The 27,157-nt window shown below is 48.3% G+C and overlaps 1 protein-coding gene across 1 annotated transcript in view; it reads left to right on the top strand.

Annotated features, from left to right (window-relative positions):
- Positions 1–27,157, top strand: part of LOC125117757 (dipeptidyl aminopeptidase-like protein 6) — a 555,755-nt gene that overhangs the window by 364,804 nt on the left and 163,794 nt on the right. Inside the window, exon 2 of the mRNA XM_047763847.1 lies at positions 25,365–25,479. Within this exon, the coding sequence (XP_047619803.1) occupies positions 25,365–25,479 (115 nt within the window). The remainder of the gene's footprint in view (positions 1–25,364; positions 25,480–27,157) is intronic.

Here is a 27,157-nt window from a genome sequence, read left to right as displayed (position 1 = left end):
AAGCCTCTAGGAAAATAACGCCTGACCCTTTGCTCGCTGACAATCAAATGTGCGGCACAGGCCTCTCCCACAGGCCAAGGAAGTGCCCTCAGCTCCTGGAGCGCAACGGGCTCCAACCTGAACAGGCGGCTTCTCCCCCTGTTTGTCCCACCCCATCCCCCGCCCCCAAAGAAGCAAAGCAGGAAACGGTAGATTTCGCCGTCTTTGCTCCTGCTCTGGGCAACGGCTCCACCGTGTCTACACCCGCCAAGTTAGCACCTGCCTTGTCTCAGCTCCTCCCCACGCACCTGGCACGTGCCCTTGGTCCTGTGATGCCCCTCGTGGTGCCCCTGTTCTTCCTCATCTGATCAAGTCCACTCTGGACCACCCTCCTCACCTCTCACCTGAGCGCCTTCAACCAGCACAGAAGCCACCTGTTAGCCTTTCTCCTTCAGTCTTCACCCCCTGCCTGGCGCTGGTGCCGGCGCACAGGTGAAACAGTGGCTTCTCCTCCTCAGACACCTGCAGTGGTTCCCCTGGCCCAGAGCCTCGCTCCTGAGGTCTGTGCAATCACCAGTCACGGCTGCCATCACGGTCTCGCTGGGATGTGTCCTTGGCCATGAGCGGGCCGGCCTTTGCCAGGTGGGAATCATCTCCCCTCCAGGCTGCCGTGGCAGAGCCTGCACAAGTCTTGCACCTTCCAGGCCTCAGTTTACACCCCCACATTCTGCACGAAAGTCTCCGTGGCTCTGCCAGCCGTGCAGATTCAGGTCTCAACAGCCTGCCCTCCCCGCCTGCCACGGCATCTAGCTGTTGTACCGTTCTTTACTGCTGTGAGTGTTGTTCGCTTAGTTCGTCTTACTGGGTTGTAAATTTGGGATGACAGAGACTCTGTTTAATTCATCTTTTTGTCTCCTAAATCAGCCAGTGAGGGAGCCTGTATACAATAGATGTTTAATAAATGTTTAATCCCCTTATCAAGTCAAGGAATGGGCTCCTTGGATGCTGTTCTTGAGTAGATTTTGTGGAAGGAGAGTAGAAAAGAGGAAAGGACATTATATAATCAAGTAATAAATGATGCAGAGATGGGAGGCGGGGAGGAGGGTCTCAGGTGTGCCTGAAGGGCAGCTTTAGTGCGGAATCGTAGACAGCATTTGGGAAGTAACGTTTGTAAGGAAACCATAGCTTTGCTTTCATGACCACCTGGTGAGATCTCTTCTACCTCCTTAGGAAAATTTTATGTTACAGGTTATTTTTCTATAAACTTTCACTGCTTTTAAAACTGAGAGAAAACTCCCATAGGAACATGAACTTGAGACTCGGTAGGACATGCAGCTCTGCCATCAGTTTAACAAGACAAGTGAGGGTCTCGTGTTCAATGTCAGGTGTGTTCAAATACCTCCAACCAGGAAGGCCAGCCGTGGCGGAGCCTGTGGTTTCAGATCCTCAAGGTCAGAGTCTCCTCTGTTTTAAGCACCTTGTTGTAGGGGAATAAAGTTTATGTCAGTAGTTGCCGGCAACAATGGGCATTTATCAAGCTTTAGTGTGTGTGTAACAGTGACTATGGGATGGCATGTAAGAATTAAAATCTCGAAGAATGAAAACAGTGTCTTCAGAGAAGCTCATGGCGTCATCCCTGGACTTTTGTCGTGAGAGTAGTAAAGGAACACGCTTAAGATTCCACGCCTCTTCGCACTTTCCCCCGTGGAGGTTGGGTCTGTCTGTATCCATAAATTGGAAGGTTAACCCCCGTCAAATGCTAGCTCACTATTTCTGTGAGAGTGACCAAGGATCGGTATTCAATGAAGAGTCACAGCTTATGTTTCAGACAGAGTGGATGTGTTTTATTTCCAGCTAGTTGTATCCTTCCAGAAGCTACACTCTTGCTTGATTTGCCTTTTTTTTTTCTTTCTTTTTTTTTTTAAATGTAGCTCCCAGCTGATTTCTGATGGGTTGGTGTTTTTCACACCTCTCTTGACTGCTTGATAGCCCGGTGGCCTTGGGCGAGACCCAGACCCAGCAGAGAACGTTCTTGCCGCCCCCAGAGTTGCTTGTGGGTCTCAGGTGGAGGGGGTGCTGGGGGGCACCTCCCCTGCACCCTGCGTTCTGCTCTGGGCTTCTCTTCCGTTCCTTCTCTTGGAAGTGGTTTGAACCAGAAGCTGGAAGGCAACTACAGTCTGTAAAATGGGTGAGGAGTTCCTGTTGGGGCTCAGCAGAGGAAGACCCCAGCTAGGATCCATGAGGATGCGGGTTCGATCCCTGGCCTCACTCAGTGGGTTAAGGATCTGGCATTGCTGTGGCTGTGGGGTAGGCTGGCAGCTCCACTTCAGCCCCTAGCCTGAGAACGTCCATATGCCACAGGTGCAGCCCTAAAAAGACCACAAATAAATGAAATGGGTAAGTGTTGTTCTGGTGTAGAGAGAAGGACCTTGGGATCTGAAGCAGTTTGAGGCCAAGGTCATGGGCTCTGGAACCAGGCCAGTCACTTGAGGAGTGATTCCATGAGATACGTGACACCAGGCACCTTCCTTAACCACGTCACCCTCAGTGGCCACATCTGCAAGTGGACATAACAGCGTCCAGTTTCCAGACCCTGCCTCGGGGCCTGGGCGCTGCGGGTTGGAACTTTCTGGCTGCTGTTATGCGGCTGACGTTGCTCTGCCCTTGCACCTCGGGTGGCTGTACACACCCGTCTTGGAATGTCAGCACCTATGCTTGTAACAGGAGGGAGTTGGACTGGATTATCTGTCACATTGTCTGAAGACTTTGATTTCTGTGGACTGTAAACTAATACATTCGAATGGCGCCCAAAGCTTTGGACCAGGCTACTCGTTTCAGTCAAACGGATCATTAGAGGGAAAGTGAAACCAGCCATTTATGACACTCCTGGTGAGTGGCTTGTTTGTGACCGTGACCCCCATGCCCAGTGTGTAGTGAGAACTCAGGAAACATTTGTTTAATGATTGAAAGAGCTCGTATCCATCCCAGCCCCAGGAAATGGCTGGCACGTTCGGCAGGCGTGTTTGAAGAGGTGAATGGCAGTTTAGAGAGGACTGGGCAGGACAAGGAGGAGAGGGCAGTGAAAGACGGTGACACAGCCTGGGCTGGGACAGTGGGAGAGCACTGTCACCCATGGCCAGGGAGCGTTACTAGGACGGTGGGAGAACACTGTCCCCCCATGGCCTGGGAAGCTGTTACTGAGACCTGGCAAATGCTGTGGCCTTGGAGGAAGGCCACTGAGCAGTGCCAGCAAGCACCCTGACCTCTGTGCCTGCCTTTCTGAGCTCCCGAAGGTCCCACTGGCCAAACCCACTGGAACCCAGAGCACAAGGGGACCAGGCTGAGGCTGGTTCTGGAGGTCAGCCTTCTGGGGCAAAGAGCAGGGGGACTATATAGGGCGAAGATATAACTCATGAGTAGCTGCCCACGTCTGTGTGTGTGTGTGTGTGTGTGTGTGTGTGTGTGTGTGCACGCGCGCGCTGGGGTGGGCAACCAGAATGTTCTGTTTGCCTTGGGACCCTTTGGTACAGGTGCAAGAAATAACTGCCTGTTTTGCTCTAAGAGGTTTCTCTCTTCCACCCGTGAAGTTGACAGGGAGGGCTGGGGAGTAAAGGCAGGGTTAACTTCAAACGATTTCACCAGGTTTGAGGAGTCCATTTGGCTGTTTTTGTTTTTGCTTTTTCAACATCATTTTATTTGGCTTTATTTTGGCTGCACCCACGGCATAGGGACGTTCCCAGACCAGGATTGAATCCGAGCCACAGCTGTGACCTACACCACAGCTATGGCAATGCTGGATTCTTAACCGACTGTGCTGGGCTGAGGAGTGAACCCTTGCCTCCGCAGAGACACCAGATCCCTAACCTGCTGTGCCACGGCGGCAACTGCAGATCAGCACCGTTTAGGTGGGAGGGTGGATTGGATGAAGACGGCGACCGGGAGGGACGGGGGGATGTTGGGAAGGGGGCGGGGGGGGGGGCGTGGACTTTGGTTCAGTTGGGGTTGGTCACTAACTACGGGAGCACAGCAGTGCCATCGCTGGAGTAGCTTTCATCCAAGAGGCCAGGCCCAGAGCAGAGTCCCTGATGGGCTTGCAGTGAGGAAGCAGCCACTGGACGATTTTGTCCCAACTGTGAGTGTGCTGTGCTTTCAATGCTCGGGAGAGAAGCGGCTTCTCCTTAGGGCCAGCATCTGCTACCCGTTTGGAGCCTGGTGAAGGCTCGCCTCCTAAGGCTGTACAGGTGTCAGGGTGTCACAGCCCGTCTGTGCTTCTTTACTGAGCGGCATCAAAGATGAGCCCAAGGGGCACTGGATGCAGTGGTCGGGGAGGGCTCTCACAGCAACAGCCGCTGCAACAGCAGAGTGGCCCGTGTGCACGGGACTCAGCTTGGATTTGTGCAGAGGTGACTGGGGGTCATGGAGGGAGGAGGAGGCGGGAGGCAGTGGGGACAGGGAGGGGGCAGGGCCTTATAGGGTCAAGGAAGGGAAAATTTACAGGGCTGGTCAGTGCAGAGGCCACGGGGCAGCTGTGTCTGCGAGCTGGCAGTCCCGCAGTTGGGTACTGCCCTCCAGACCCCGGGATGGGGCCCTGTCTGTGGGAGCTGGTCAGAAAATGGTACCTTCTGGTTGGCAGCCTTGAGGTTCCCTGGGTAGGTCCTTCATGGAGCAGGGGCTAGAGTCAGCCTAATGGTGCAGCCGGGAGCCATGGGAAACTCAGAGTCTGTTCAGGCCCTGATGGACGAGGCTGAGGCCTAGTGGAGAGCAGGACCCTGACAGGAGACTGGTTAGGTCTTTTTTTCTGGCCACATCTACGACATGTGGACGCTCCCAGACTAAGGGTCTAATTGGAACTGCAGCTGAGGCCCCACCACAGCCACGGCAGCACCGGATCCTTTACCCACTGAGCAAGGCCAGGGATCGAACCCACATCCTCGCAGACGCTATGTCGGGTTCTTAACCCATTGAGCCCCGTCGGGAACGCCACCTGTAAGGCTTCATTGGTAAAGCACGTAGGCATCTCTGAAGCAGAGAACACAGAAACACGAATACAAAACTCGGCTGTCCAAGAATCATTTTATAGGCAGAATACATCGTGGTGACAATTAATGAAATGGAAAATTGGGCGAGGCCTCCCTTAATCACGCTTATAAATTAGCTGCATTTTGCAGCACAGCCGAGGCGCTTGATGATATTATTTAAAGCCAGGAGTGGACAGAACTCCTGAGTATGAGTTTATTTCTCTTCCCACATCCAGGAAGCAAATGAGTCAGGTTATTCAAAGCTGCTGATGCAAGGTTCCCAACTGCACACAAATACGAGGGCTGTATTCAAAAGAGACCCGTCTACCGCACAGACCTCGTTATTTGTTTGAGGGCCTCCTCCGTGCAGATAATCTTGTGGGAATTTGGGAAGTTCTGGTGATGACATGACGTGACCTCAGAGGCGTTCGCAGCTCTGCGGTGGAGACAGGTGTAAGCCCGCTTTGGGCTTACTCCGTGGTGCTTCTGCGGGGGGCGTAGCTCAGCCCTTTGAAGGTTGTGGTTAGGATGTGGGGCTGGAGGGCTTCTGCAGAGCAGGGCCCCTGGACAGCCCCTCCCTGCTGGTTCAGGGTCACACGGGAGTAGGGACTTGCTGCTCTGGCTTCTTGGTCACCAGGAGGAAGTGTTGCAGTGACATGTAAAACTACTGAGAGATTGGGGTGGGGGGGTTCCCATCGTGGCTCAGCGGGGATGAACCTGACGAGTATCTATGAGGACGCAGGTTTGATCCCTGGCCTCCCTCAGTGGGTTAAGAATCCGGCATTGCCGTGAGCTGTGGTGTAGGTCGCAGATGAAGCTCAGATCTCGCCTTGTTATGACTGTGGTGTAGGCTGGCAGCTGCGGCTCTGATTCGCCTCCTAGCCTGGGAACCTCCACGTGCCTCAGGTGTGGCCCTAAAAAGACCAAAAAATAAATAAATAAATAAATAAATAAATAAATAAAATAAAAAATCCAAAAAACACTAAGAGATGAGGACTCCGGGGAAACATCAGTCATCAGTGAAGTGGGTCATTTCATAGTTTGTAGAAACACAGAGCCGCTGAACTACTCCAGGAAAGGTTGTATGACTAGATCGTTGACACAGAATTCCGAGAGGATCATTTGTTTCTGACACCGGGAGCTGAATCTGTCTATGAAGAGAGTGATGCGCCAGGGGTTCTGACCCCACATCACCCTCCCGCTCGCGATGCCCTTTCTTCACGGTGCAACGTGCGGTGGTTTATTTTCCTGAGAAATTATTTTGGTAAAGGTCTCTGCACAGGCAAGTGACAGCCAAGATTGTCATTTTACCATTGGAGGCAATTTTATTTTATGATCCCACTTGCATCTGTTGGCTTTTCCCTCCGCCACGTCCCTAAATGGATTGTGTGGAGAGAGACGCGTGTTACTGTATTCGGGAGCATTGTCCTAAAATTAGTGGAAAGCTCCTTCTGTATTGTTTCTTGAACTTTTTTATTTTTAAGATTTCCTTGGAGTTTAGTCGACTTACAGTGTTGTGTTAGCTTCTATATTGTTTTGTATTTATGAAGTTGTTTTGAAAAAGCTTGGGATGAGGTGAAATTCTTTTTTTTTGAGGGGGGGTGGTATGTGAAAGTGCCAGGGCCAGGGATTGAACCTGCACCACATCGGTGACAAGGCTGAATCCTCAACCTGCTGAGCCCCAAGAGAACTCCCAGAAATTCATCTGCTTTTGAAGATAGTTTTGGGGTGATGAGCTTAAGTTTTATGTCTTAGGTTTGTGTATAGTTGTGTATAGGTATCTTCTTTATGTTATGGATTTTTTTCTTTCTTAGAAATATAGGCCCTTTCAGGAGTTGGCTAATATTGTATTGAAAAGCCCAGTGATTGGAAAAGAACCTTCGGACTTCAGAAGAGACTAAAACTTGGTTGAAGGAGGCTGCAGGCCCGCGGTTGCATGTCAGTCTTAGCGGAAGTATTTTAAGCATCTAACTATGCTTGCCTGGGATTTAGTCATTGTTTTGCATCAGTAACAACAGATGTAAAGGCTGCTTTCCTTCCTTAGCTCACCTTGACCTCAGTGCTGATTTGTCTTCCCTCTGCGTCTTGTGTCTTCAACTGGAAGCTGTTCCAGGAAGGAAGCCACCTCTCTGCTGCTTCTGGAGCCCCTGCAGGACCCTCCACAGCAGCCTGCAGGCACCAGACCTTCACTCAGTATAGTTGAGCTACGCTGTTACATTAGTTTCCGGCGGACAATAGAGCGACTCGCTCTCTTTCCCCATTATGCACCTTCCAAAGTTGTTCCACTTTTCTTGACTGTGTGCCTAAGCTGTGTGGTGCATCCCTCTGACTTATTTTATAACTGGAAGTTTATCCTTCTTAATCCCCTTCCCCTATCTGCCCTCCTCCTCCAGCAATCACTGGGTTGTTCCCTGGGCCTGTGAGTCTGTTTCTGTTTTGTTCTTTTTGTTCATTGGTTTTGAGGTTAACTCCTGGAGAGCTGATTGCATGGCCTTGTTGTTAAAGCATAGTTGATATACAGTGTGTTCTCAAGTCCTCTTGTCCCATAGAGTGACCCAGTCACACACATTTCCCTGTGCTGTCCAGTAGGAGCTTGGTTTTGACGCTGAGTCTTACTGAAACAGGTAAGACCCAGGGGTGGGAGTCAAATATGGTGAGTTCTCTGTCTGGTACCCGCATGCCCAGTTCCCTGCACTTCTTCTGGGGAGGGGAGGGGTTGCTGAGGAGATATGCGCTAAGGAAGAAGTCATGAAGCCAGCCCAGGGGCGGCAGGTTGGGCACTGGTGCCCTAAGATGCCAGCCAGCCAGGATCTGTTCCTACATGGGCACATTTCCAAGCTATTCTCTTCCATGCCAATGAATGGAATTTGCATCTGAAACACTGTCATCACAAACCCTTACTTTCCTGTAACTGTCAAGGGTTGTAGAGAATGTGGATTTGGGCTTGAGCATCAACCACAGATGGACGGTACCCCTGACATTGTTCAAAGGGAGAAAGCGTTTGCGCTTTTAGTCTAATACTCTGAGCAAGAAGGTGGGCTTTCCTCAACACCTCTCCCGTTAACAGTCATTGTCCAAAAAAAGGAATTCAGGTTTGCCATCAGCTTGAGGGAAAATAGAAGGTCTCTTGTGAGTTTCACACAGGTTGGTGTCTTCAGCTTTGGGGGGCGTCATTAGGCACGTGTGGCGATGATCCCTCCGTGGTCTGGACTTGAGAAGCTGTGTGTCTGTCGTGCTGAACGTGAGATATGCCCTCGACTCCCTCCGCACAGACAAGGCAACTGCAGTTTCAGCAGGACCTCCTCCTGCCTGGGAACTTTGATACATTAGGATCAATCGGTGAAGCAGCTATTATTTTAGGATCCACATAAAAGCACTCCACGTGTCACTGAGGCAGGAGGGTCCCTGCCAGAACCTCTGATTTAAGTGGAGGGACCAGCCAGTCTATACTGAGGCTGCGAGCTAGGCAGGGCGTAACGGGTCATAAATGCTGCCTCCTCTCATCGCAGGTACAGCCAACTACCTGGCACTGCATCACATTATCCAGGGCCATGGCAGGAAACCTGATGCAGCTCAGGTGTGTCAGGACTGTTCCCAGAGGTGAGGGCAGGGCCAGGGGAGCAATTAGGCAGGTGAGCCCCAGGAAACAGCAGCCCCTGAAGCAGATACCTGCCCTAAACTGAGCCTGCAGGGGCCAGGGCTGCCTCCGCCATGGGATGGAGCCTCTCCTGCCAGGCCACCTGGGCAGATCAGGGCAAGCTCAGCTAAGGAAGCCCTGGAGCTCTATCTTCCTTTCCAGACATATCCTCCCTGCATCTCCTGTTGGCCAGTCTTTTTTTTTTTTTTCTAATGGAAGTGGAGTTGATTTACAGTGTTGTGCACATTTCAGGTGTATGGCAAAGTGATTCATTTAGACATACACCCTTTTGCAGATCCTCAGATCCTTTTCCCTTATAGATTATTACAAAATACTGAATATAGATCTCTCTGCTATTAAGTAGGTCCTTGTTTATGTATGTTATGTATAATAGTGTATTTATGTTAATCCCAAACTCCCAGTTTCTCTCTCCCACCCTTTCCCTTTCGGTAACCACAAGTTTGTTTTCTGTGCCTGTGAGTTTCTTTCTGTTTGGTAAATAAATTCCTTTGTATCTTTTTTTTTTTTTTTAAGATTCTACATGTAAGTGATATCACGCATTTGTCTTTCTCCGACTGACTTCCCTTAATAGGATAATCTCTAGGTCCATCCAGGTTGCCGCTGATGGCATGATTTCATCCTTTTTTTTTATCTGTGGGCTAATCTGCAAAGACGTGCAGGGCTGTAGCTTGTAGGGTCAGAGGCCAGCCTCCCAGGACGACGCGGAGCGGGGTGAAGACAGGGGGCCGAATGAAGCTGGGAGGTGGCAGAGGGAGAACCAACCCTCAGCACAGGTGCTGTTCGATCCCCACTCCCTGCCCTGGGAAGACAAGAAGGATAAAGCATTTCCAGGAAGATGTGCTGGTCTTGAATCTGCTGGACTGGAGGTTCCCCGCTGAATGTTAAGCTCTGGTCTCAAGACAGCAGATGGACAGTCCCTTCTTAAACCAATTTGGAGGGAATCTGCCAAACCAACTTACCTGGGCACAGGTGAGACGTGCCTGGGGACGGTGGTTCTCATCCCTTCATCATTATGAACGTCACCTGCACAGGTTACAAAACGTGAGCAGTCTCTGTGCCAGTCCCCAGAGGCTTCATTTCAGGACAGTTCCCGGGGCCCGGGAGTCTCCGTTTTGACATCACGCCCGGGGGGTCCCTAGCAGCATTTTTGAGACATACACGAGTTTATTTCCAATAATCTTTCTTGGCTTGCCAATTCGTTTCTCCCCTAGGGACTAGGTAATTATTATTTCTTTTGTCCAAAAATCTTTAGATGGCTCTTTTTAGAGGCTGTCATTAAGTTCTGGTCTGGGCCACTTTTCTTCGGGTAAGTGGACGAATTACTGTGACGCTTCCTTTTTGATCCAGTTTTCCAACAAACTACTCACGGTTTGCGTTCCTTAAAACCCCACACAGGTTTTCGTCACCTGTTCCAGGATAGTCAAAGTAAAACAAATATTTCTGTCTCTCCCGTTGTAGTGTCACCGTTAAACCTATCCCTTAGGTCTTCTGAGTACATTAAAAACCGTGAATATATTTTTTTTAAATCAGTTTTACGTCCAACGGCAGTAATGATGGCCTTAAGTTTAATTGCCGTTTGTAAAATATTGGATCATAAAGTAATGACTTCAACTGGACGGATGGAACATGAACATGTTTCAAATTTGGTTGAAAATATACATGTGTTCCTGATGTATTTAACTTCCAGATATCTACATTTCTGCCATTTAAAGTGCAGAATTTGTTTTGATACTTTCAGGAAGAACTATTTGAGAATGGGCCGTATAAATGGCTGCTATAAAAACAAACAAACACAACTTACCATAACCTACGTTTTCCATTTTCTTACCAATGCAGAGGCACAATTTTTGCACACAGGTGCAGCAGGACCTGCAGGTCTGCCCCCGCCAAAGGTCCAGACTGGCATCTTCCAGCTCCCTCTTCCCGTCTTCGGGGTCACCGGGTGCCTCCCACCCTCCCTGGGTCTGAGGGTCTCTTCCGTTTTCCTCCTCATCATATTTCTTCTGTTCTCCGCCTTTCATTTGGAGCTGCCCCTGGTGCTGTGCTGTGGTGTGATTGAGCTCATTAGCATTTTCTAAAGGGAGGGGGGCTTTCTCTTCGGGTCTGCAGAGCAGTGAATCTGCATCTTTTCAGCATCTGTCTATACTTTGGCCGCCCTCAGGGCTATGGAAGTTTCCAGGCCAGGGATCAAATCCTAGCCGCAGCTGCAACCTGCACCTGATCCTGAACCCACTGTGCCACAGCGGAAACATCAAGCGTCTTTTCAGCATATTTGAACAGCACCTCTTAGACGCTGAAACGTCTCTTTGCTGTTGTTGCTTTTGTGCCCTTGGCTGTGCCCGAGGGAGAGGATTTCATTGAAATCCTGGATTCAGGGGGCCTTGATAATGTGTGAGCACGGTGGTGGAGGGGCCTTGAGGGAGCAGCAGAGGCGGAGAGAAGAGGGATCTCGCTGTCCTGTGAGTGGCCCCGTGACTGCCCTCCCCCGCAGGCTGTGCAGGGTGGACCCTGTGCCACCGACTTCACCTCTGGGCATCAAACTCATCCGAGCCCCACCGCCGTCTCCAGGACTCGGGGACCGGGGACCACGCAGAGCTGCGCTTTCTGCTTCCATCCTCCCAGGTGCCTTGGGCAAACCCTGGCCACTTAGTATCTTTGTGATGCTTTTAGCCCCTTTAGAAAAGGGTAAGAGCCACCGATAACAATGAGTAAGTAAATGCACCAATAGGATAGAGATGGGAGGTGCATCCTACAGGCTGACAGGAAGGATATTGACGGACGTGTGTCAGTTGCTAAATAGTATTTAAAACGTGTTCTTGGCGTCTTAAAGTCATTTGTTGTCCTCAGAAATATGGAAATACAGTGACTAGAAAGCTGTTTTACCATCCTGAGATGCACGCACCATTGATTTTGTAATTTGTTGCTACCTTCTACTTAAAGTAAATGGTCCATGGTACATAAAAGAAATTTATGTCAGTGCTTTTCATGGTGAATAAATACTGGAAAGAAAATACATTTAGACAATAGACTGGGGCCATGTAATGGGCGATCCTTTGGTCAAGTGTGTGTGGTTTGTTTTCTCTCAATAATTTTACTAGTTGCTATGTGGATATTTTATTGTGGGGGGTATTTGATTCCACTTGGCCGGATATTTGACACATGTTCAGGCACAGTGGGGGAAGTCACCAATCCTGGTCCTTCGTCCTGGGCTTTTTCTGACGTCAATAAATAAATTGAGTAACTAATTAAGGCCTGCCTTCTTCTAGAAAGTACCACCAGCTGCCGGCCTATGCCATAGCCATAGCAATACCACATCTGAGCCAAGTCTGCCACCTACACCACAGCTCATGGCAACTCTGGATCCTTAACCCACTGAGCGAGGCCAGGGATCAAACCTGTGTCCTCATGGATCCTAGTCGGGTCCATTACCACTGAGCCGCAACGGGAACTCCAGGATGCAGGTTTGATCCCTTGAGTTCACTCAGTGGGTTAAGGGTCCAGCATTGCCCAAAGCTATGGTGTAGGCCTCAGCGGCAGCTCTGATTCAACCCCTCACTGGGTAACTTCCATTTGCTGCAGGCGTGGCTGTAAAACAAACAAGAAAGAAAAACAGGTCTTCTCAAAGAAAAGTATACGTCCAATTAGCAAATTAGTTGTTGTTGTGTGTCTTTTTAGGGCCGCACCTGCCGAGACCTGCTCGGCAGGATGGGGCTGAAGAACGGGTGCTGTGAAACTTAAGGGAAAAAGTTAACATGAAACAAGACACTGAGGCATTTATCTTAATTCAAGGTGGGAATTGGGGGACTCAAGGTCTCAGGGACCAAGAGCGCTGCCTCAAGAAACCACACTGCTTTTATTGTGCTCTTGAGGATTCCGTCAAGTGAGGAGGGGGTTGTAGGGGCAGGATATAGGGGGTTTTTTTAAGTTATTTTAAAAGTCCCATAGCCGGTTGCTGATGAAGCTTTTATTCTGACCTTTAGGCATTGGACAGTCATTAGCATTTGAGGAAGGCTGGCGTCAGCTATCTCTGCAGAGCATTCTAAAGCATCACCATTGTGCTTCTGCAGCCAGCTGTGCCTAGGTTTGCACCTCAGTTCTCCTTGCTAATGCATATCCTGCTAATGACCCCTCATAAACCCCTTGGGGCCATGAGATTCCTCTTTCTTTTATTCTTAAGAGGACATGTCATGCTGTGCAAATGGAACTTGCCAATCTGCACAGGTCCCTCGTGTCTAGACCAGTGCATTATGTCCTCATTCGGCTGACCCTCTGAATAACTTACGCCTTTAGGTCTTTGTGCTTCAGCTTAAGTCATTCACCAGCACAGCGACTGTTTTTCAGGCAGGAAGGTGGGCTAAAGTAAAGCCGGACAAGATGGAGTTTTCAGCAAAGAGGCTAAGAAAATACCGTAGAAATATGTCTCGAGACATGTACCCCCAGCATACGGAGGTTCCCAGGCTAGGGGTCAAGTCAGAGCTGTAGCTGCTGGGCTACACCACAACCGCAGCAACGCAGGATCTGAGCTGCATCTGCAACCTACACCCCAATTCACAGCAACGCCAGATCCTTAACCCACTGCGAGAGGCCAGGCATCCAACCTGGGTCCTCAGGGATACTAGTCTGAGTCGTTTCTGCGGAGCCGTGACAGGAACTCCCAGCCAATTTGTTATTTTGCAATTCTAAACGAGGCATGTCATTAAAATGTTCACCTCGTTTTCTCATGTGGATGTGGCCATAATGTGCCACAAACAGTGGAGCATGTGACTTCAGTGACAGGCATGTCCTGCCTCCTGGAAATAGAGCAGTGGCAGGATGGTGGGCCGCTGGCTGGAGGTCTTTACATGTGTCAGGTTCTGTGTTCTTAAGTTTCAGAAATCAGCTCACACTGGTTGAAGTGACATGGGAAATAAGATATTTCTTAAAGAAATAGAGGTGCGCTCTTAAATCTAAGGGAAAAATTTATTCAGGCCTCAGGAGAAAAATTAGGTCAAGAAATGGAAAACCAGCAGGGACTCCTCTCTCTGTCTTTGCCTCTTGTCTCTTTGTATCCTGGTCTGATTCATCATATTCTGTAACCTACTTGATTTCCTTCTGAATCCATAGGCCCTTTGGGACCAGGTGCTCCCCACCCTGCCTCCTTCCAGGCTCATCTTTCAGGAGAGGAGAGGGGCAGGAATAGACTGGAATGTTTTAACCCCACGCCTCAAATCCTGGACTAGGCTTCTGACCCAGGCTGGTCCAGTTACGTGAGGCTGTCGGGGGAGGGGCTCCCAGGGTGGAAGGGTGGCACCTGCACCCATGGCAGGGGTGGGTGGGGTGGGGGAAGGGTGGTTGGGATCATTTGTCACGAGGCATTGGTGTACCTTGACAGAAGAGTGCCAGGGTTGCAAATCCTTTTGGGGAAAAAATGAGCTAAATTATTGTAGTTCCTATCATTAAATTGCTGGTGATCCTTGTCTTTGAGATGTGTTTTTGGGTTACTTAATGTTTACTGAGTGCCTGTGGGGATTCTTGACCTTGAGAAGGGACACCCTGAGCTTGCTAAAAGGATGCCCAGTGTAGGACACTTGTCTCACAGTTGCTGGCAGGTTTCAGTGAATCAAGGCAAAGATAGCCATTATCTGAGGCTGCTTTTAAGACATTTTTATCATACACAGCAATGAAAGATTCAAATGCTCAATTTTAAATTCTGCGACTTCCTTTCGTAGCCATATTTTTACTGAAAGGGACCTCTCTTGGGCATGACATATTGGGAGATTTCTTCGAACCATGATGAGGTCACAGTGCCATTGCTTTTGTGATTGATGGGACCTGATACCTTTAAAACATGACATCAAAATAGGTTCAAGTGAGACTGAACTGCGAAGGTAAGAATAACTGACATTTTATCTAGTTTTTGCAATTTTTCGTGACGGGCAGGGGAGGAACAGTGGTGTGTTTTCGGCTGTGGGCAGAGTGACTCAGTTAGACGTGTGTGTTCTCTTTCATATTCTTTTCCATTAGGGTTTCTCACAGGATGGTGAATACAGTTCCCTGGGCTGCACATCAAGACCTCGTTTATCTATCCCGTGTGTCATAGTTTGCACCTGCTAGTCCCAAACCCCCAACCCATCCCTCCCCCCCCCCCGCCTTGGCAGCCACAAGTCTGTTCTGTCGGAGAGTCTTTCTGTTTCCTAGGTGAGATCATTTGTTTCATATTTGAGACTGCACGTCTAAGTGGCATCAGATGGTATTTGTCTTTCCGACGTACGTTGCTTAGTACGATAATCTCTCGGCCCATCGATGTTGTTGCAGATGTCATTCCTTCGCTCCTTTCGTGGCTGAGTAGCGTCCATCATACGGACCACGTCTTTATCCATTCGCCTGCTGATGGACATTTAGGTTGTGTCATGTCTCTGCAATTGCCAGTGCTGCTGCCGTGAATAGTGCGGTGTATGTATTTTTTTGAATTATAGTTTTGTCTAGATGTGTGCACAGGAGTGGCATTGCCGGATCACATGGCAACTCTATTTTTAGTCTTCTGAGGAACGTTCTCCGTAGTGGCTGCACCAAGTTACATTCCTACCAAGAGCGAAGGAGGGTTCCCTTTTCTCCACACCTTCTCCAACATTTGTTATTTGTAGACTTTGTAATGATGGCCAAGAATAACGCACATTTTGAGTTAATTTCATAAAGACACGATCAGACACAGTTGATTAAATTGAAGAGCCTAAAATAAATTTGGCTCTGATATTGACTTTGGAGGTTAAAAAAAAAAAGTGGGAGTTCCCGTCGTGGCGCAGTGGTTAACGAATCCGACTAGGAACCATGAGGTTGCGGGTTCGATCCCTGCCCTTGCTCAGTGGGTTAACGATCCGGCATTGCCGTGAGCTGTGGTGTAGGTTGCAGACGCAGCTCGGATCCCGTGTGGCTGTGGCTCTGGCGTAGGCCGGTGGCTACAGCTCCGATTCAACCCCTAGCCTGGGAACCTCCATGTGCCTCGGGTGTGGCCCTAAAAAAGGACAAAAGCCCCCCCCCCAAAAAAAAAGGAGAAGAAATTTTAAAAGATAGATAATTATAGTCAATATTTTACCTGTTTGGTTTTTTTCTTCTTCTTTTTCTAGAACTGATCCAGCGGGCACTCCCTCTCCAAACTCTCTTGCTGAACTGTGGGGTGGGCGGGGTGGGGGTGGGGGGGTGTGGCCGCTGCCTTAGCAGTTGTGGTGGATTTGATCTCAAAGTGCTGAGCCCTGAGCCAGTGAAAGAAAGTCTTGTTATGTAAAATAGCCAACTTCAGAAGTCTGCGGATTCATAGGAGAAAAGGGGAGTGGATCCCAGATGAGTCTGGACACAGCACAGGTGATGGAGAGCCCAGGGGAAGCTGAGGAGCAGGCTGTCCCTTTAAAAACACCCGGAGGAAGACAGGGACCCTCCCCCCGCCCCCCGGCCAGGGGAAGGGGGCTGCCTGGGCGTGGGCTTATCAGCTCCTCCCTGTCACACAGACAAGGATGATGCGTCATGAGCTGAGAGTCCTCAAAAGAAGGGCTTGTCAACAAATTTAATTTCTGGTTGGCGAAAATCAGCAGGTGCTTTTTAAGAGGAAGAGCCCACCCTCCACCACCAGAGCCCCCTCCCCCTCACGCAGCATTGGTTTCTTCTCTTTGAGAAATGGGTGCCCAGCCCACCCCAGCCCTGTAGTCAGTTACAGAGTCACTGACAAGGGATCAGCTTTAACTCGTATCCTGTGGCCCTCATCTGTCCCTCACACGCACAACTAGCCAAAGCACCCAGCGTACTTAGAAGACAAAACCAGCAGCCACACGGGGGGAGAATTTCAAGGACTGGAGACATCGTCCTGCTAAGGGTATGGTCTCTGTCGAGCTTCTGATTCCCTCTGTCCTCCAGAAATATTTTGAACACTCAGGGCCCTGGACTTGCATCTGGGTATAGCCCAGAGAAGGTCTGTTTCGGTTTGGAGAGCCAGAGCAGTCCTCTAGCCTTAATCTTCTTCTGAAAGCTGCCCTGGTGAAGAGGAGGTTGATTGGCTCAAAGATGGATTGTTATTGAGAGAAATAATTGAATGTGCTTCCTCCTTCCCTAGTGAGTGGGCCATCTGGTTGACCCCTCTGCCTTCAGCAAAGGGAAATAAAATGCGAAATTGCCAGCTGTCCCCATCATGGCTGGCGAGGCCTGGACCTCAGCTGTCACGCAGCCCTGCCCTCCTCCTGCCCCCGTCACTCCTGCACTTGCAGCTCTCTGTGCTCTCATCTCCTGGGAGGGGGCGCTTCTCTAGGCGGGGCCTCAGTGTCCTGCAAAAATCGTCTTGCAGTCTCACTTCTGCTGGCTGTTGCTCTTCTGTCCTTTCGGCCGTGTGAGTGCATTAAACAAATGCGCCTGTGTGGGGTGGACAGGGAGTTTGGGGTTAGGAGATGCAAACGATTCCATTGAGAGTGGATAAGCCATGAGGTCCTTCTGTACAGCACTGGGAACTCTATCCAGTCTCCTGGTACAGGCCATGGTGGGAGAGAATAAAAGAGAGGAAAGTCTATGTGTATGTGTGACTGGGTCATGCTTCTGTGCACAGAAATTGACACAACATTGTAAATCAACTCTGTTCTAATGATGAAAAAATTCAACCGAAAGAGAAAAAACATGCCTGATGTCCTTTCAGCCACGCGAGGCTGTACGTACCATGCGTTGGACAAACACGCCTGTGATGCGTACCCGAAACACTCAAGGGGGTTAGTGGCTGCTCGTGGGATGTACCTGCACCACCTTCCTGCAACAGGCATCCCCCACCTTCAGGGGCCCAGCAGAAGTTAAGATTCTGATGCCCCTTCGTTAGCACTTAGGATGCAAGGAGAGTGAACAAAAGGTTGGATGTCTGTAGCCTTTATCAAGTCCTGGGGGGTTGGTTAATGTGCTCTTGAGTTTTGCCCATGTTGCTGAGACCTTGTCTGGTCGTGAGAACGATCCATTGTAAAGCCACGGTTACAGAGGTTCTCTGAGTTTTATGACTTATGACGGGCTTTCCGACCCACTTGCGTTTATTCCCGTGAGACCCACGCTGTCGTTTCCCTAATTTTTGAAATAGTGGCCCCAGAGCTTTCCCCTGAATCCCTGCTCCTCATCGGAAGGCAGCAGCATTATAAGCAAGGGTAGCAGGGCAATTCCATGAGAGATGCAGCTCAGGCCGAGCTAGGACGTGTTGGGTGTGGGCACAGAGAGGAGAGGAGGGCTGGATGAGGGGCCTGCTGTGAGTGCGTGAGGGGTTCTGCAGTGGATGGAGCCATTCCTTCTTCTCTTTCTGAATTTAAGAACACACATCGTGTTTATTCAGACGTCTGGGGCGACATGCAATGTAAGGACAAGGAAGCTCCCCACTTCTTTTAACTTTGACATCACGCAGTTGAATGCAAGGAGCTTGCTGAAATGTGACCGGGTGGCACGTGTTGGCCCAAGAGCTCCTGCTCCAAGAGTCGTAGACTTTGTAAAAAACCAGATTCACTGCAGTAGATGGGCACGTTCGTGAATCAGTCTGCAGAACACGGCGGGGTCTGTCAATTTTGTTTTGGTCTGTATTTCTGCCATTGACGTTGTCAGATTGGTATGACAAATATCAAGCGCTAATCACAAGTTGCTTAGATAATAGCATTCTGAAAAGATGAATTTTCTATTTAAAACAAACCATCTAGGGAATTCCCTTTGTGGCGCAGCGGAAGCAAATCTGACTCATATCCCCAAAGATGCGGGTTCAATCTCTGGCCTCGCTCGGTGGGTTAAGGATCTGGTGTTGTTGGGAGCTGTGGTATAGGTCGCAGACGCGGCTCAGATCTGGTGTGGCTGTGGCTGTGGTGCACACCAACAACTGCAGCTCGGATTCAGCCCCTAGCCTGGGAACCTCCATATGCTGCACCTGCAGCCCTACAACAAAAGCAGACAAACAAACAATCTAGTAAAGGATTTAGGTTTTTTTTATTCTCGAATTTTTTATTTTTAACATCATAGAATTAGACATACTCAAATGACTTCTATAGAAAAACAAACACACACACAATAACAAATCCAATCTGTGGCTAAAAGCATGTTGGATGGCAGGTATTTGACGAATGAAAACCCGTAATGCATTATTTGAAATAGAAAAACCAATAATGCTTCCCAGCCCATAAAAAACACTCATCAGTTTTAATGAATATCACTGAAACACTCAAACACTAGTATAACCACTCACAAAGGATCTTTCCATGATATAAGGTATTTTAAACAAAAGCACCAAAGTTTTTTTTGTTTTTTGTTTTTTCCCTAGGGCCAAACCCACAGCATATGGAAGTTCCCAGACTAGGGGTTCGACTGGAGCTATAGCTGCCGGGCTACACCACAGCCACAGCAACGTGGGATCCAAGTCGTGTCTATGACCCACCAAAGTCTTTTTCAAGTTTTCTTCAGTATTTTGAAGTCGTACTTTCAGAAGGTTTTTGTATTTTTGTTTTGTTTTGTTTTTTGTTTTTTTTTTTTTGTTTGTTTGTTTGTTGTTTTTTGTCTTTTTGCTATTTCTTTGGGCCGCTCCCGCGGCATATGGAGGTTCCCAGGCTAGGGGTCGAATCGGAGCTGTAGCCCCGGCCTACGCCAGAGCCACAGCCACGCAGGATCCCAGCCGCGTCTGCAAACCACACCACAGCTCACGGCAACGCCGGATCGTTAACCCACTGAGCAAGGCCAGGGACCGAACCCGCAACCTCATGGTTCCTAGTCGGATTCGTGAACCACTGCGCCACGACGGGAACTCCCGGTTTTTGTATTTTTTTTCACGTTTTAAAGTTTTCCGGAAGTATAGTTGAGTTACAACATTGTGATGATTTCTGCTGTACAACCGAGTGATTCAGGGGTACACATACATCCACTCTTTTTCAGACTCTTTGCCCATATAGATTATCACGGAATATTGGGTAGAGTTGCCTGTGCTGAACAGCAGGTCCCCGTTGGCCAGTTGATCCATATGCCACAGTTCCTTATAGTTTCCTTTTTCCTGGGTTAAAAATAAGTATGAGCAACAGTTACGTCACTAGGGACAGGGGGGTGGCCACCTTGAGATGTCAGTTTGCATCACGTCTTTTTGGGCCATTTGCTATTTCTGGCATAGTGGATGCAATTGGGCTTGTATTAACGCTTTACTTTCTGCATCAATCAACCATTGCTTCTCCGACAGATGTGCCAGAAACGAACAAAGTTCCTCCTTACAAAGGCATCTGTAGATTCAGTCATCCATTCAGCACATGGTCCCTGGGTGCTCGGGTGCCCCAAGTTGTGTATCAGGCATTGGGAGCAGTCTGCCCTGACATGGGCATTAAACACGTCACTTAATAGTGCAGTAATGTTACAGAAAAGCATTTACAAAGTGTTGCAATTGTATCCAGATGAGAAGGATAATGAACTCTGTCTCTGAAACCAGGCAGGGCTTCCTAAAATGTCAGAGGTGATATTTTAGCTGACAACTAAAGAATGCGAAGAGATGTGCCTGCTGAAATGAAGCTGGAGAGGAAGGTCAGGACACAGAAATAGTATGTGCAAAATGGGGGCAAGGAGGAGGAGACACAGAAGGAACTGGCTCCAGGAGCAATAAGCTGTGAGCAGAGGAGGGAGGACTTAGGCTTGGCTCAGAGGTAGAGGGAAGGAAAAGAGACTAGCTTTGTTGTGAGGTGTAAAGGTCTTTTTTATTGAGCGCAGAAGCCAAGACTCTCAGAGAAAGCTCTGAGTGCAGAAGAGACACATACCTGTGTCCTGACACCTGTGTCCTGGGTGGCTCAGCAGGTTAAGAATGAGGATGCGGGTTCACTCCCTGGCCTCATTCAGCGGGTTAAGGATCCGGGGTTGTTGCGAGCTGTTGTAGGACACAGATGCAGCTTGGATCCAGTGTGGCTGTGGCTGTGGCTGTGGTGTAGGCTGGCAGCTGCAGATCTGATTCAACCCCTGGCCTGGGAACCTCCATAAGCCACAGGTCTGGCCATAAAAAGAAAAAAAGCAGCACTTTGAATAGCACTGTTTAATGGCACTTTCTATCACATGCCCAGAATCAACCACTTCTCACTACCTGCCCCACTATCACCTGGGACAGGCCTCCATCACTCTGGCCTCCTAGTGGGTCCCTCCTGTGCCTGCCCTTGCCCCCCTATTCCTTGCTCTCTGTGCAGCAGCTCCCTGGTGATATTTTATGGGAGTCTGCTTTGTGCCCTGTTGTGCACACACACTTTGCACTCAGAGGAAAAACCAGAACCTGCACTGCAGCCTCCAGACCCTGCTCTCCTGGGCCCCCCGCTCCCACCCTCCTCACTCAGCGTGCTCACCTCACTCTCACAGACTGCGCCTCACAGACTGCACACCTGCACTCCCCTCCGATTGTTTGTTTGCCCTCAGAGGTCCGCCCGTATCTTGCTCTGCCTGGAGCTGCTCTGACCCAGCACCACAGACCAGGTGGCTTAAACACAGAGAAGTGTCTCTCACAGTTCTGGAGCCTGGAAGTCCCAGGGCACCGTGCTGGCTGCGGTGTCTGATGAGGGCTCGGCCCTTGGGTTACAAATGGCCCCCTTCTCTCTGTGTCCTCACAGGGCCTTTCCTCCATGTATACAGATGGAGAGAAAGGGGAGACAAGCTTTCCTGTGCCTCCTCTGTGAGGGCACTAATCCCATCACGAGGGCCCCACCCCCATGACCTCATGTAACCCCATTACCTCCCAAAGACTCTGTGTTCATAGGCCATCATGTTGAGCCTTAGGGCATCAGCATATGAATTGGGGGGCAGGGCACAGTTCTGTCCACCGTTCAGTTCCCAGCTACACTTCTTTCAGTTTCTATTCAGATGTCTCTTTATTAGGAAATCTTTCTGACTTTTTTATATGCAAACAATACAAGATCCCCTCATCCTGCTTTTTTTCTTTTCTTAGTGTTTGCCTGTTTGTTCTTTGTCCCCTATCTCTGCATCAGAATACAACAAAGAATGTGGAAAAAATGACAGCTGCTGGACTTTTTTGGGTGGATAACAGTGCCAATAACAGGTTCTCAGAACAGGGCTTGACTGAATGAGCCCTGGATACAGATCAGGTGGATGGGTAGGTGGATGGGTGGACAGATGTGTAGATGCCTGGGAGATTCGTTCACCTCCTTAAACCAATGTATACTTATAAATGTGCTTTTCCATGTTATTGGATATACAAAGTACGCATGTGGTGCCAAACAGAACAGGGAGTATATTACAGCTCATTCTAGACAAAAAATACCTAATTCCATTGAACAGTGCACCCAGGGGATAATTTGTTAACTTCTCTTACTCTTCATGGGAAGCAGTAACAGTTCTACCCAAGTGTTTGATAATTCATCTCCTGGAAGTTAAGACGAGGAAGACTGAATTTGGGATGCCAAATTAGATGTCCAAGTTAGCCATGTGCTGTTAATCCACATTCTAACTCAAAAGCATACCTATGCTGGGCTGTATGTGTAAGGATTAAATATGCATATAGACCAGGACCGGAGAGGAAGGTGCAAAAAAGAAAACTTTTGTTTTCTTGGCGTAGCAAGATTGTTCATCGGGTTTTTTTTTCCTCTTTGTTTCCTATTATTATTATAGTCATATGGTTTGTATAGTTAAAAAAAAAATTTACCTGCATATCAAATTTCACCTAAACCAAGTGGAAGCACCCCAAACACCCCGTCCTAACCACTCCGCGACCAAAGAACTCCCACCCTTCTTTGTAAACATAAGACTGTTGCCTAAAGGACAGCTTCATGCATCTGTACTTAAGAAACTGCTTCAAGGGTCCAGAATCACGTGACTTAAGTGGGCTCCGCTATCCGCTCCTGGTTGGTTATCTGGTTGTTCATGCTTCCATCCAATAATACGGGCTAGGTCTGTGCAAAATCTTTTCTTAGCCCAGGGAGCATGGAGGGACCAGAGTCCTTGTCCTCTCTCTGAACTGTCCTGACCTTCATTCATTTTCCCACCTCCTGGAGCAGTCCCCTGGCGGCGGCTTTCTTTTCCATGCCCTGTGTGTCCATAGCATGTACACTGTGTGTAAAGAGTGTCTGCAGTGCCTCATTCCCTTCCTCCCTGGGCTGGCCCTCCTGAGTCCCTTGAGGGGACTTCACCCTCTCCCTTCCTGGCGAAGCAGCCCATTCTGTCACTCAGCAGTTCTAATACTTAGACGTGCTGGAGTTTTGTTGGCGCATAATTCCTTCTCTGTGAAGTTGCCTTTGGGTTCCAACTCTGCCTTCTGGAGCCATGTAGAAGTCTTCTCTGTCTGCCATGTGGTGATTCAAATAGACAAAGACTCTAAGTACTTGGTTTTTGCAACTGGACTCTTCCTTCAACTTTGCTTCGCTTGACATATTTTGCAGGGTCTCTGTCTGCCAGGCATCTCTGTGCACAGACTCTTTTCATCTTTATCTCTGATGATACCCAGCCTAGATCTGGACTCCACGTTGTGAGTGTATTGGGGCCAGAGAGGGAGATACTGGGAATGGCACGGCAGCATTCTTTCAAGTGCATTTTTGCAAGTAAATTAGTGACGCTACTGGCTGCCCAAGAAATTGAGGCAAAGCAAAAGTCTTAATTGTTGGGGGGTTTTTTCCATGAACTTCTACCAATGCTTCTAATAGATGTGTTTAAAACAAAATATAGAATTCTAGATTACTCTTGTTGGAAACAAGATTTAAAAGATATCCATCGTTTGAGCTGATGAAGACACGAACACTGATTTTATCAGTCTCGATCTTGAATAAGATTCCGTCTCGAGTATTAAAACATTCTGGTTTTGGTGTTCCCGTTGTGGCCCAGTGGGTTAAGAATGCCACTCGTGTCCATAAGGATGCAGGTTTGATCCCTGGCTTTGCTCAGCGGGTTAAGGATCCGGTGTTCCCGTGAGTGGCAGGATAGTAGCAGATCCAGCTCAGATCTGGTGTTGCTGTGGCTGTGTGCAGGCCAGCAGCTGCAGCTCTGATTCGACCGCTAGCCTGGGAACTTGCAGGGGCTGCAGGTACGGCCCTAAAAATAAAGAAATAAATACATAAATAAATAAAGTTCTGGTTTTGCGCCTCCCCCTGGGATTTAATCTGAACAGTCTTTGAGAAATGTCCACTCCAAGTCTGCAGCGATGGTGTACCCGTCCTGGTCTTGTAAGGAGGACTCCTGCAAGATTTATGCTGGTCACAAATTTGGTGAGAATGGCTTGTTTCCTTTGTAAACTTGCGTGAAATGAAACGCTGCTGAATCAGTGAAATCTGATCACTTCTTATCCTTGGCCCAGTGATTTCCTTGCACAGAACACTCTCTGCAAAGGAACGTGCGATCGAGTCAATATAACTTCTTGTCATGATTTTGTACTTAGGTTTCGTCTTATTTTCCAGTGCTGAAAAGCCACTTATTTAACAGGCAAATGAAGTTCTCGATGGCAAGTGAGAATACTGGGAGAAATGTCTAAAAACTCGAGAACGGTCTACCCTTCCTGCCTAGGTTGTAATGGTCCTTGAAGTTTTCTTAATGTGAAAACCTAGATAACCAGTATTAGATATTTGGAGTCAGATATTAATTGTTTCCTAACCCGTGGTTGCGTGTTATCTTTATTTTGATGTACAGCAATTGCTTTACATTCTCATGCACGGTCATCCTTGGGTAAAGATGAGGCTCTGGATTGCATCACCTACTTTTCGAGGCCGTCTCCATTCAACTGCGTGTTTGGAGCTCCCATGAGTTGCCCTTGTGGGCTTCGAGGAGAGACTGTTTTGTGATCTGTGTGTAGGCAGAGGACGCAGTAGTTCGTTGGCAGTGTGACCATATGCCTTTTTTTGCCCTGAAAGAGTTTCAGTTGCTCTTTTATAATTAATACTAATTATTAGCAGTTTGTACCTATTATATTTATTATTGATTATGAATATTACCCCCTTTGTCTCTCAAAGGATCCCAGTTTGGACTGTGGATTTTATAATCATCCTGACTTGAAGGGAACTGAAAGTTTGGTCTCCGCAGCCACTTGGCCCGATGAATTTCCTGGGCTTCTTCAACCCTGAGCATCTTTCAGCAGTGTCTGCAGATCCCCCTCCCAGCCCAACACCTGCTCTAAAGCAGATAGGGCTCCCTGGAGGGGCCCAGAACCTAGATTAGGAAGGGCTGGGTTATCACATGAATGGAAACTTGGGAAGCCCTGAAGCTTTGTGGGAGGGGCTGTGGAAGAAAAGGCTCAAGAGGGTGAGCCCTGGACAGACGTTGATTAAAATTGGTACATATTATGTGCTCCATCAATGTTTGAATGTGGTGACCTGACCCAGAAGTCACCAGTGCAAATGTCAGTGAAGAGAGCCCTGAGGGGCCTCAGGGCTGGAAAACATTCATGACACTTGGGTTTGCTTAGATGGGGGTTCATAAAATAGGTTGGCTCTGATAAGCAATACCGCAATCGCCCTGTGCTGTTGAAACCTAGTCCACTGGGTGGAGAAGCCTTAAGTTACAGAAAGCTATGACCATCCTATCATCTCGGATTCTTTCCTGAGATAAGGCTTTGCCATGAGGTGGAGAGGGCGCCTGGGGCTTTTGGAAATGGAGGCAGAAGCGGGGAGAAAGGAGCCCATCAGAGCTTCGAGGATGAGAATTCATCTGAGCTCTCGAGTTGAGTGAGGGGTCTGTGCGTGGCTTATTTTAGTTCCTTGTTTTACTCACGGAGTTCCTCCCTTTTCTGCTCTTTTTTCCAGGAGCTGGTGGGGAGTAATCCTCCACAAAGAAACTGGAAAGGCATAGCCATTGCTCTGCTTGTCATTCTGGTCATCTGCTCCCTGATTGTCACCTCGGTGATACTGCTGACACCAGGTACGTCCCTTTAGTCTCGGAAAAGCAAGTTGCTGTAAGGGAGAAAGGGTATAATTTTACTTTGCGATTTTTTTTTTTCCAAAGCCACTACCTCTTATGTAATTTATTTTTCCCAGGTTCTAATTCTCATTGTGCCATATGGTACATTGGCGTTCAGTGGAAAAGATCCATTTTAGATGTTTTGAATTTGTTTAGATAGCTGTTGACTAGGTGGAAATTCTTGGCATATATTAAAGTGTATTTATGCTTGATGAGCTTAAAGAGAGTGTCGTTAAATAGAGAATAATTTTATGTATCTCATGGATGCCTGCGTATTATATCAAGGATGAATTAAGAAAATTATTAAAACGGCATATACTGAATGTGAACTAAAGAGAAACCACATATCAGATACTGCTGATGAAATAAGAGATGTATAAAGCAGAATCATAAATCTCTCAAGGAGAGGAAAAAAAAACAAAAGTTGTGAGCAAAATCCTATAGCAAAACGTATATAAACATGGATTATGGAAGGTTTCAAAATAAATTGTGTAGAAGTGGTGAGAGAGAGAGATTCTTCATGAGAAGCTCACGGAGAAGGCAATATGCAAAGTAGGCTTTAGGGGAGCGGTGAGAATTTAGTACCAGGAGAGTGGTGAGCTTAGGGGAAGAAGAAAGCCTTTGCCTCTAAGATAAATACATGAGAGTTGTTATAGGAAGGCCTTATGGCTACACAGAAACAGAGTGTAGGAGTTCCCGCTGTGGTGCAACAGGATTGGTGGCATCTCTGCAGCACCAGGATATAGGTTCGATCCCAGCCCGGCACAATGGGCTAAAGGATCTGGCAGCTGCAGTGTAGTTGCAGCTCTGGCTCAGATCTGATCTCTGGCCCAGGAACTCCACATGCTGTGGAGGGGCCCAAAAGGAACAAAACAAAACAAGGAAACTGTGTGTAACTCTCCATTCCCCTTGTCAGACTAGGTGTCGATTTGTGTGGACCAAAAAACAAAACAAGACAAAACAAAACAAAAAATTCCAACTCTCAATAAATAGACTAAACGGTTATTAGGCTTTAAGATGGAAAAAATGCATGGTAAAAAAAAATTGGGGGAGTTCCTTGGTGGCCCAGCACTTAAGGAGCTGGTGTTATCAGTGCTGTGGCTCAGGTCACTGCTATGGCACAGGAATTTCCACAAGCTGTGGGCACAGCCAAAAAAAAATTTTTTGACAGGCACAAAAAAGTGCAGGCAAATTTCGAGGTATGCTTAAACTATAACCACAAAACTTAAATAGAAAAAGAGTAGCCTGTACTCTGAAACCAAAAAAAAAAATTTTTTTTCTTAGTGCTGCACCCACAGCATATGGAGGTTCCCAGGCTAGGGGTCTAAACAGAGCTATAGCTGCCGACCTCTACCACAGCCACAGCAATGCCAGATCCAAGCCACGTCTGTGACTTACACCACAGCTCATGGCAACCCCAGATCCTTAACCCACTGAGCAAGGCCAGGGATCGAACCCACAACATCATGGTTCCTAGTCGGATTTCTTTCCACTGTGCCACGACAGGAACTCCTGAAACCAAAATTAAATACAGATATCACCCAATGGAAAAATGGGCAAAAGACCTGAATAGACCGTTCTCCAAGGAAGATATACAGATGGCCAACAAGCACATGAAAAAATGCTCAACATCCCTGAT

The sequence above is a fragment of the Phacochoerus africanus genome, chromosome 16 (genome assembly GCF_016906955.1).
Source record: "Phacochoerus africanus isolate WHEZ1 chromosome 16, ROS_Pafr_v1, whole genome shotgun sequence".
Lineage (NCBI taxonomy): Eukaryota > Metazoa > Chordata > Mammalia > Artiodactyla > Suidae > Phacochoerus > Phacochoerus africanus.
Note: the sequence above shows the minus strand (reverse complement) of the source record. Positions and strands in the feature narration are given on the sequence as shown.